The 11,940-nt window shown below is 42.4% G+C and overlaps 1 protein-coding gene across 1 annotated transcript in view; it reads left to right on the top strand.

The window, feature by feature from the left end:
* Positions 1–2,369: 2,369 nt before the first annotated feature.
* RHOJ (ras homolog family member J) overlaps positions 2,370–11,940 on the top strand; it is a 78,466-nt gene continuing 68,895 nt past the window's right edge. Inside the window, exon 1 of the mRNA XM_038405644.2 lies at positions 2,370–3,003. Coding sequence (XP_038261572.1) covers positions 2,826–3,003 — 178 coding nt within the window. The 5' untranslated portion in view covers positions 2,370–2,825. The remainder of the gene's footprint in view (positions 3,004–11,940) is intronic.

Genomic DNA, 11,940 nt, shown 5'->3' with positions numbered 1-11,940 from the left:
ACAGCAAAGTTAACGCCATCACCACAGATGTAAAAGATACGGCCCAAGAGCAGCAGAAGGGTTAATTGTGGTGCTGTCTATACAGCCCAAAGTTATATACAACAGTTATATACAACTATACAACAGTTATTAAACTTGGTTGCAACTGAACCATGTTTTGATCTGGCAGTTGTAAATGGGGCCAGCCCCCGATAAAGAAAACATATGCTTTTAGTCCAGGTACAGACCTTTATACTTTTCTTTGGTAAATCAGCTAAGCTAGTCTATTCACATTGTTTCTGTTTGTAAAGAAAAATGATGGTGTTGAATTAAAGAGATATATGGGCAAGACGTCAGCTTTGCTCACTTTAAAGCTAATCTCATAAATCATAGTGTTGGCCTCTTCAAGGAGAGCCATTAGCTGGTCTTTAAGCTCATGGCCAAAAGTGAACACTGCACTGTAATAGCTGCTGCCAAGATATGAGAGAGAGGAGTTTAGATCCTTTTATTGGCAGGTCTTAATTAAAACTGATTCCTCCCAAATGTTTCCCAAACCACCAGCAAAAGGCCAATTTTGAGGGTCCCTTTAAAGGAAGGAGAGGGACAGCAGAACGGGGATTAGAGCAGCTTAAACCCTTCATTGAAATCACCAGATAACTTTACCCATGCAGGACAAGGACAAGGAAGCCGAGACTGTGTGTCCTGCCCAGATCCTCACTCACACGTTGTCAGGACACTGAGCAAGGAGAGGCAGGCTGTGGAGAGTTTGCTGAGGAACCTCTCAGTAACCCTTGTTGTATGGAGTGCTGCTCTGTTGCAGATGGCTTAAGACTTCGTATTTAGATCAGCTCATGAAAGGCAGCAAGGGGGGACGGGGTGGGCACCACAGATCAAAGATTCTTCACAAACAAGACCCGAGAGGAGGGTTTAAAGGCAGAAGGCAGAGCCACACTCAGTACAGACTCTGCAACACCCAGTGTTCTACACACATCCACCGCTCCATGGGAAAGAAGTGAGGGCCTGCTCCAGTGCCCATTTAAATCACTGGATTGACTTCCATTGACTTTAATGGGCTTTGGATTGGGCCCTGAAATGGGCTCAATTCAGGGGGGTCTCTGCTGCACTTGCTACATTACAACAGTGGTGTGTGACCGCTCAGGACTGTAGTTATGTGGCCGAGATGGCCCTATTAGTCTTTACTGCTTTGGGGCGGGGGATCTCTCTCTTAGAGCCCGACCCCTAGGTGCTTCCCCACCAACACCGTGGGACTGCAGACTGTTGTTTCTGGGAAGCCATGAGCTAGGCAGGGCACGTGTCACACCTCAGTAAAGCCTTGCCTGTTGTTACCTCACCATGGATTAGCTCCATATCCGTTTCCCCGCTCTGAGGCCTTACAATCTAAGTAAGGCAGACATAGAGTAGGCAGCATGCACTGGGATGCCCAGGGAAGAGAACGGCTGACATGAGGAAGGGATTGTTTTTAAATTAGTGACTCACTTCTGCTGGAGATTGCACTGTTTTCCAGGAGTACAGAGAGCAAGGTTTGGCCCTAAGTGTTTACCCACAGTGGGATCTTTGGGACAGTTATATAATAAAATTAAAAGGAGGATCAGAACGATATGTAACACTATAGCAAAACTGTGCTGGACCACATATTGCTCTAGTTTTTAGGGAGTAAAAGCTATGCCATTTAACTCAGGTTTTACACAGACTGTTCTGTAGCTTTGCTCTGTAGCCTTCCCTTTTAACAGCTGTAATTCCTAAGTCTTCATCTGCTCTCTTTCACCCCACCTCCCTCCACACACACCTGTACCAGAAAATATCTCATTTGTTTGTTTTTGGGGGGACGGGGAGGATATTTTCTTAGTTCCTGGCTTGAAGAACTGATTTATTGCTTTACCCAAATTGTTAAAGAGGTATTTACATAGGAGAGCATTTGTGTTCAATTCTACTCGCATGTACCAACACCCCCAAAAGAAAAAGCATAATCCCAAGGTGCTCCGATACAGCAACGGGTAGCAGCAGAAAACCTTAAGATAGAATCTATTGCATATTTTACAGGCTGGTTCCCTTATATACCTCCTGCCATTCCCTTCTTATTCGTTTAAGCCTGAATCCCCATTTTGCACAGCATTCCCCATTGAAAATCATCAACGTATCTATCAGTCAGCACCAGCCTCATCTCAGCCAGCCCAGCATTGAGTGCTTTAGTTGAAACAGGAAGCTTAACAACTTTAGCCTGCAGTGAGACCTCTAGTGTTTTTCTTACTCTATGTCCTGGCATAGTTCCTCTAAAGTACAAACACACACAGAGCTCCTATTGTTTGCAGCCCTTCACAAGCCCACTGATCCTAATATGGAATTCAGCAGGAAACCCATGATTTCCTGACACACAGCAAGCTGAAGAAAGAAAGGAAAAACTCCATTAAAAACCTCCAGCTTTCCTCCATGTTAGAAATGAAATGGAAAATGGAGTGGATTTAGCAGGAATCCTTGATTCCTCTGGCCAAGCTGGAGAAGGGGAGAAGAGAATCAACACCTCAGACTGCTGATATTTTTAAAGTTGCAATAAATATCAAGGTCTCTGTGACAGGATGAGTATTTCCTGACTCAAGCTCATAAGAAAGGGCAATCCTTTTTTTAAAATCGATGTATAATTTATTTACCTCAATGCTTCTCTTTACTGATATGGTCATTGTTAGAGGTGGCTGGAACAGCCTGGAAACATTAGCATGATTTCCTGAGGTTGAGAGCCTCCCAAACTCAGGAAGAGTCAATACAATCGCACTTCATTTTTCCTTCATGTGCACTTGGAAGTCCTGGGACCAGCAGCAGCACCAGCAAGAATGAACTGTAAGGAGGAAGATGACAACAGCACCGACTGCAGCAGCAATAACGTGAAGAAGATGTTGAAGTGTGTGGTGGTTGGGGATGGTGCAGTTGGGAAAACCTGTCTGCTGATGAGTTATGCCAATGACGCCTTCCCGGAGGAGTATGTGCCCACCGTATTTGACCACTATGCAGGTAAGGAAGTACTTTGTAAAAAGTCTAGGTACAGAAAACTCCAGATGTGAGGAGAAGGGAGATCAAGGGCAAAGGAGGATGGGTCAAAGGGGATATCGGGGTTACTGCGAGCCCGGGGATGTGATTCAGGTTTGGAAAGCAGCCAGACAGCTTAGAGGGCAGCACATACAAGTGGGGCAATGAAGTTAGGAGAGAACTTATTTGTTTCCCATTTTGCTTTTGGCAAATACACAGAATTAGAAACACAACTTGAATTAACCTCCACTGGGCTTTAAAGGCAGTGGATATAAATCAGCGTTTGCATAACTAGTTGCCAGGCTTGTCTGGGGGGTTTGAAGTTCTAAGTTGAACTTAGAAATGTGTGTGTTAGAGTCCTCCAGACTCTAACACACACATTTTGTCAGTCATCTTTTTCCTCGTGGCAAATAATTCAGAAGCTGCAATACTGAAATCGATTTTATGAACTAATCGTTGAGAAAAGCACTGAAATCTCACCCAGTGCTGCCAGAATGAAGCTCACTCTGTTTTGCTGGCATTTATTATTAATAGTATTTAATATCAGAGTATGATGATGAGCAAAGCAGCAGCGTGCATTAGTTTTCATTCTTAATGATGATGCTTGTCTTAGGAAAAAAGAGAACAACCATTCACAGAACATAACAAAGATCATAGCTGATATTCATTTTATCAGAGTGCAAGCTGATACACACATCTTAAGACCACCACAGTTTAAGTACAATATTCACAAACCACTTTTACTGTAGCAACTGCTTACAACTTTTTCAAGTGCTTCAAAAGTGAGCACGTGTACTGTGCAATAAGCTGAAAATGCCTTTACTGTTGCTTAAGTTCTCCTAATGCAAGAGTTGGTTGTCCTCATCATGTTACATTACTGATCCTATGATTTCTTTATTTATAAGATCCCTGAAAAAACAGATTTTATAAGTAATGCAAAACTCATGACTGATCTTGCAGCAGTTTTGTTTTTTATTTTCTGTTTCTCCTAAACTGGATTTTCATGGCATGGCTTATCATAGATTTGGTATTCTGTAATGGGAAAATCTCTGCTTTACCTTGGCTCCATGTCAGGTTTAGCAGAGGGACGTGGCCAAAAAAGAAAACCGTGTAAATGCTCAGTTTGATATGTGGTAATGTGAAACCCTTATTTCTCCATAAATGTATGTAGTTTCATCTCTAGATGCAAATAACAATGTCTTTTCTCCACCACCTCTCCCAATTTATTTTAAATTCCCATTTTTAAAAAGCTGTTTCCACAAAACAGAAATAGGAGTAAAAATTTAATAATTATTATGTATGAAACAAAATCTATTCCCATTCAAATGCAGATTTTACAAATGTATTTGCAGAGGCTGAAGAATTAGGTTTCTGAGATTATCTCCAGTATTTATTGGAATTCTGAAGCATTCAAAGCAACTAGTACAAGGAAACGTCTTTTTAGGAGAAAGCCCAGAAAGCTAAGCAAACAGATTGTTCAAAGTCTTTAGATATTAACATACTATTGTGGGACAAACCATCTCTGATTAGAGTGATTAAAAACTAGAACTAGTCAGAAAATAGATTTCAGAGTAGCAGCCGTGTTAGTCTGTATTCGCAAAAAGAAAAGGAGTACCCGTGGCACCTTAGAGACTAACAAATTTATTAGAGCATAAGCTTTCGTGAGCTACAGCTCACTTCATCGGATGCATCCGATGAAGTGAACTGTAGCTCACGAAAGCTTATGCTCTAATAAATTTGTTAGTCTCTAAGGTGCCACGGGTACTCCTTTTCTTTTTTCAGAAAATAGAATTTCCATTCCATGGAAAATTCCAACATTTTGAAATCTGTGTTTGTTCCAAATCAGCATGAAAAGTAAAAATGTTGAAATTTTCCATAGAACAGATAGTCTGAAAAAATGTGTTTTGATAATGTCACAATGCTTCATTTTGATAATGTCAAAATATACTATCAGAGTATTAACTAGCACAGAACTGGGAATAGCTTAATTACACAGTTGTCACTGATGATAGGGTGGTAACCACTGATAGCAGCAGATCACAAATTAGGCTAACTTGCCCTACCTGCTCTCTATCCTTTGAATGGGCCACAGATGTGTGGCAGGTTTTCACATTATTGATGCAAAAGGAGGCAGGCAACAAGGGTTTAGCAAAGGAATTGTGTCAAATTTCAGGGGGCTAAGCTCCAATTAGCATTATAATTATCCTATATTTATACAGTGCCTTTTACACTATGGGACCTCAAAGCACTTTGCAAACTGTGGTCCCAATCCTGCTCCAATGAAGTCAAAGCCAAAACTCAGTTGATTTCAGAGATGCAAGAAAAGGCCTTCTAGAGATGGCAGTGACTTCACCTAGCATTGAAATGCAGCCACTTTTGGAGCAAAGCATTGCACCAGTTTAAGAGTGCAAACAGCTGCATGACACAACTTTTTAGACCAGTTAATAAATATGTGAATTGTTCCCCTGCATCGATCAGCTGCTATTTTCCCCCCACGGTCTCTAAGAGTGTGAATTTGTAAAATTTCAGGGTAACATGGCAAGGCCAGCCTTTCCATCAGTACCCATGACGGGTGTTGGGTAGGGCTGGGTAGCAGTGATGTGGGACTCTGGGGACTGTGTGGGGAGGCTGATTAATTTGTTATATAAGTATATGTTGTAACTGGGTTCTTTGATTTGACTTGGGCTAAGTGGTGGATCTGCTTATTTATCAGTGTACTTTTAAAATACTGTCCAAAATACTCAGAGCATTGGTTGCGTGCTCTTTTATTGTAGAATAGTAAAATCCAAGTCATGTGCTGAAAACTTCACATGCTAGATAAACTGCTGGTTTCTAGTGGCAAGCAAACAAAAAAATCTATCCCAGTGGCAAACAAGACAGCACAGGCAATAACAATAGATACTGGTTTCCATAGGTTATAGCAATTTCTGCCAAATCAGTTTTATGCCATCTTTAAAATTCTGATGCTGATCTTCTCTGAGCAATGCTTTCCAAGTCAAACTGTATCAATCTATGTGACGTTATAAATGTTTACTTAGGACTGAGACTGCACCAAGGCAAAATTCAGTTCAACCACCAGCAGAGCTGGTTGGATATTAACATAAACATGGTTACTCTGATTGGTGGAGGAATGGTAGCTGTATTCATGCAAATGTTCACAAACCCTGAAAGCTTCAGAGATTTTAGTATGAATATTTATTCATCCCTAAATTTATATTCAAAAGTGTGTTATTTCCTATTTTAAAAATCACTCAATCAAGGACCAGAAACAATACTATCTGCCATAATTAGCCAACTTCATAAAAAAGTCAAAGTGAATGGTTCATGAAAAACCATTTGTCCAAACTAACTGGTGAATATTTATAAATAGTGAATCCATGTGAAGAAAATCAAGAGTTATAAGTGATTTGCTAATGAATATTGTATGCAGTGGTTCAGTTATGACCGCAGCCAGGCAAACTAACAGCAATGTAGAAGGACCACAGCCATTATTTTCTTTTGTTCACAAATTAGGAGACTAATTGTTTAGAAATGCTTACTTTCAACTGATTGATAATGCTTTATATGGATATGTCTCAGTTGTTGAATAGCTCCCAAACTATTTGCTTCAACTCTTTATTGTTCATGGTGTGTTAATGCTTAGCTAAGTCAGATGATACTGTTTTTGTCCCCTGACTGAAGCTTCTATTACTCCTGGGGGAATTCTGCGCTACTGCCTGTGCACATAATTAATGAGCTGCACATATTTTTAATTTTTTGCGCAGAAAAAACCTTCTGCTGAAATGTTGTTGCAGTTCTGACTTTTGCCCACCAGAGGGCGATGTGGTGCAAGAATAGCAGCAGCTCCCAGCAGAAAATAACTTCTGCAGTTCTGCCTTTTGCCCACCAGAGGGCACTTTGGTGATAGAACAAAGCAGCAGCTCCCCACCAGCGAGAGAAGAGAAAGAGCTGCCTTCTTCACAGCAGGCCAGGTCAGGAGATAAGGGCTTTGGGGAGACAGACAGCGTGGGGTGCTGTGGGGGTCAGACAGGGGCTCATAAGAGCTAGTGGGGGAGGATAGACTGGGGTCGGGGCTGAATGGGAGTGGAGGCACAGGGCCACGGGGGAGGGAAGTGCAGGACCACACGGTGATTGGGGAGGGGATGCAGAGCTACATAGGGACAGAGGGTGGCTGGGTGGTGGCATGGAGACACATGGGGACAGGGGAGGGAGTACAGGGATGGGGGTGCAGGGCCACATCGGGATGGGGGAGTGGGTGTCTGAGTGGGGGTGGAGGGACATATGTGGACAGGGGTTGCAAGGACACATGGGGACTGGGAGAGATGTGTCCAACTGAATGGGAGAGGTTAGGGGTCAGCCAGGGTCTCCCTGGGGGAAGCTCCCCAACAATCCTTCCCTGCCCCCCCCAAAAAACCTGTTCCATACTTTTCCCACCCATAACCAACAACCCTCCAAGTTCACACCCAGGCTCCTTCCCAGCAATTTACTTCCCTCTCCCTCAGCTTCTCCATTATCCTGACTCCTCCAAGCCTTTACACTGCTCCTGAGGGGTGCAGGAAACACGGTTCTGTATTGTAGTTTAAATGAATTATTACTCCAAGTTCTGTATTAATATGCCTAGTAAAGAATCTATTTGTCAAAACATTTCCTGAACCTTTTTTATTGTCTGTATTGTTACAGACATACTTGCTGATAGGTATTTTGAAATAAATGACCAACAATAATTGAAACTGGTGTGATTATATTGTGTTATTTTGACATAAAATATGCAGAATTTTAAAATATTGTGAGCAGAATTTTTAATTTTTTGGAGCAGAATTCACACAGGAGTATTCTATAAACAGAAGGAGGAGAATCAAGATAACAGCTGCATGAACATTTCTCATTTGTTTCCCATGAACATTCTTGCAAACAAGAGAGAAAGAGGTCATTCATACAAACATTTGTAATAACTCAGTAGAAAAGGACATGAATACAACTGAAGCAAATTTGTAATATTTACTTAAGGGGCTGTTTCTCTTCTCCCCTCCCCCCACAATGTTCAGCCAGTTCAAGTCTACCAGATTTGAGCCCCAGCCTTGAGACAAGAAAGCATTGAACAACCTTGTTCAACCTGGCACTTTCAGGTTAATAGTGAAAAGCTTAATGTGCTCATTAACCACTGGAATGACATACTAAGGTTTTTAGTGGATTCTCCATCACTGGCAATTTGTAAATCAAGACTGGGTGTTTTTCAGAAAGATCTGCTTTAGGAATTATTTTGGGGTTTATGGCCTGTGTTATACAGGAGGTCAGGCTAGATGATCACAATTCCTTCTGGCCTTGGAATCTATGAATTATTCTGTTTCTTCCTCTGGACCACTAAGAGATGGCACAGAGCACACCTTCTCTGTAGAGCCCTAGCCACTGGCTTACATGTAATTACTGTCTACTTGGTCAGAACCCAGGTTCTATAGTTTGAGTTAAAGAACCAACTCCCCGAGCTTGTAGCAGTCTCATATCCCTCTGGATCCAAGCAGAGAGAGCAACAAGTAATATACTGAGCAGTGAGTTAAACTTATAGTCTAAATGATGGACATGACAGATAAGTATACATAACTCATTCTTATACCAGAATGACTGATTTACAATAGGTGGCTGCACTATTTCCAGAATAGATGCCTAGCCGAAAGAAAGGGGGAAAAAAAAACTTGCCCGGAGCTTCTAAACAGAAACCCATAGCTTTATACAAATCTTTCCATTTCTGCAGGATGTGATGTGGCCGTATTATACTGAGTCATCAGCATAATGGCTTCTGTGCTGATTAAGTCAATAAAAAATTCTCCCTTGAACTTTCTTCTCATATGCTGTCCACTTAGGAGGACTTGCTGCAGATGCCTAGCTGATTGGTGCATATAAAAAAAGTGCCACAGTTTATCATTCTGTTTGTTTCCCTCAGCGTATATACCACTACTTTCCTATATCCTAATATTTCAATGGCTGTAGCCAGGACTAACTAACTACATCATTGAACTGGCACAGGATGGGGAAGAGAAAATATATTTCCTTAACTTGTTCCATCAAGACAAAGTCATTCAAAATGAAGGACATCTTTTGTCAAATTATTACTTACCTTTAAAATAAGAAAATGCTAGTTAGAATATTTGACATTACCTTCAGAATGGATGCTCATTTACCCAAATCCTGGGAGATTGCTCATCAATAGGCTTCTCACTGAATCAAAGGATTGCAGCTCATTTCCAAACTATCTCTGTCCCAGCATGCACTGGGATTAGGATAAAACCTGGGATTGATTTTTCAAGGCTATTCACTTCATTTCCCCCAAAGTCCTGCTTAGAAATCTGGAAGGGACCTTAGATGGCATCTAAATCTTAAGTCCTTTATTAGTTTTGTGCCATACACATTCATGAATTTAAAACTAAGAGCAAAATCCTGCCATTAACAGATGTTGCTGTCTCTGTGCATGGGGAAAGTATCATACGTCACAGGGCAAGATGGCTTGAGACAGACTTGGAGGACATGGTGCCAAGTGCATCTTGTTTCTCTTTTGCTAAAAAGAGTAGCATGCACTCTCAGCGAGGCCATACTGCCAACCCCATATGTGCTGGGGCGCATGGGGCTGGCTAGCAGAATCTTGAGGTCATGCTGTTTCAGCTAGCACAAGAGTCAGTCTATAGACTTAGCACCTCCCCAAGCTATCAATAGAGATTCTGTCCTTTGCTGGGCAGGGGAAGAAGAGTCTTCCCTGCAGAGCACACTGGCACAGCAGTGACTCCTGAAGTACATGACTCCAGCACTGGTCTCTGGCGGAGAAGGCAGCTGCTGGAGAAACCATCCACCACTGGAGTGGAAAGGGAGCTGAGTAAAGTCCCTTCCTAAAGAGGATGGGGGCACAGCAGTAAAAATTGACCATTTACAGTGGAGAGGGACGAGGGTGTTGCTGGGGTGGGAAAAAGCAGCAAGGGCGGGGGGGCCTTCCTTCTCTTCACCACAGTGCCAGGAACCTGTCCCTTGCACCTCAGTCCAGCACGAAACCAAAGTTGAATCAGATTAGAGAAATAAAAGCATAAACCATCAGCATGGATACAGTCAGAACTCAGCCTTTCAGACAGGGAGTTAACACGAATTTATGCAGGGGAATTGGACTGATCAGTCCTGCCACGGTGCAGGGAGATGAGTTAGATGACTCATGAGACCTCCTTTCCAACCCCAGCCATTCTAAGGGGAAAGAAGCATTGTCTTTTATTAAAGACTTTCTGGCAAAGACATTCAGCAGTGACTGCGAAGTAATGATATTAACACTATCAGCTAAGGCTGAGTTTTCGGCAGTCCTTATAGAAAGGAGCCCCTGTAGCACAAAGTGGGAAAACATGCACATTCAAGCATGTTGTTAATTTTTATCCTCTGGGAAATGGGACAAAAATACCACTCCTTCCCCCTGCCAAAAAGAGCCTATTTATAATATTTCTTTGCTGAGAACACACAGTCAAAAAAACCCCTCCTAAGGTTGGAAAATGTGTTTTAAGTTCATAAACTGTCTCATGCTCTAGTTTCAAAACAGGCAGTGATCCAGGCATGATGAGCAACTTTGCCCTGGAAGGACAGACCCTCATAACTTGTGACATCTTCTAGTTCTGTGCAGTCGTGCTCACTCTAGTTCAAAACCTGCTAATCTCCCTCAATAAGTTTTCCTGCAATAGTGCCTCTTAGCACCAAGATGCTGGTTTTAACCTTGGGGACCAGATTAGCTGAGACTTCCTCTCTCTATGAGCGATACCACGGCAGTGGTGACTAGTAGAGGTGCATCAGGAAACAAAAAGGGATGCAGCACCATGGAACAGATATTCAGAAAAGCTGAGGGCCAGCCTTTCAAGTACTCTGCATCCAAAATTGGGGCCAGATTTTGAGCTGAGCTCCCACTTATGGAATGTCTATAGTGCAATCACAGGGTGTGATTACAGCTTGAGCAGGCATACCCATGCTAGCTTTAATCTACTTAGCTCAGGCACTGGAGCAGCCAAGCCATGGCAGGATGCAAGCCAGCTCCACGAGTAATTACCCAGGGCTCCGGGCAGGCTTGTACAGCCAGTGCTGAAGCATGCACTGCTGCTGCTTCACTGTTGTGGTACCTGAGCTAATAGGAATAAAAACTAACCATGGCTCGGATTCCAGGACTGAAAAATCACTGTGTAGATGCTCAGGCTTAGGCTCCAGCACAAACCTCAATGTCTATTCAGCGATTTTTAGCCCTGCAGCACAAGCCCTGTGAGCCCAAGTCAGTTGACCCAGGCCACCTGCAGCCTTGCCATGGGTCTTTTATCCCTGTGTAGGGGTACCTAAATGTCTACTCAAGCTGCAGTCACAGTCTGTGATTGCACTACAAAGATCCCCTTAGACACTTAAATAAGAGTTAGATTTTCAAAAGAGCTCAGAACATGATGTACTGACTGTTTTTGAAGATTTGGGCCCGGTTATGACACTGAACACCAGGTCCCATATGACCAGGAAGCACTCCATAAACCAACCAGTTAGGTGTTAGACATACAACCAGTTGGACAACCTCATCCCTAAAGGATGCTGGTATGTGTTTTGGTTAGACAATGTGGACGTGCTTCAGAAGATGTAACTTTTCTGATTCTGAAGTTTGACTTCAGACATGATATAAACAATCAGTTAAGGGTTCTTTTCTCCAGGGGCTGTTCACTAAAGTTAATGGAAGTTAGAGCACATATTAAAAATGTTGCTTATGTATGTAGTCTAATTTTCACAATGGCTATGTGGTGCATTGAATAAATAAAGACAAAGGGTCTGACTTTTGATTTCACAAGAGTGTAAATCAGGAGTAACTTCACTATACTCAGAGGAATTATACTGGTCTGAAGTCAGCGTGAGATCAGAATACCACCCACATTCCAGTTTTTA

Source organism: Dermochelys coriacea, chromosome 6 (assembly GCF_009764565.3).
Source record: "Dermochelys coriacea isolate rDerCor1 chromosome 6, rDerCor1.pri.v4, whole genome shotgun sequence".
Classification (NCBI taxonomy): Eukaryota; Metazoa; Chordata; order Testudines; family Dermochelyidae; genus Dermochelys; species Dermochelys coriacea.
Note: the sequence above shows the minus strand (reverse complement) of the source record. Positions and strands in the feature narration are given on the sequence as shown.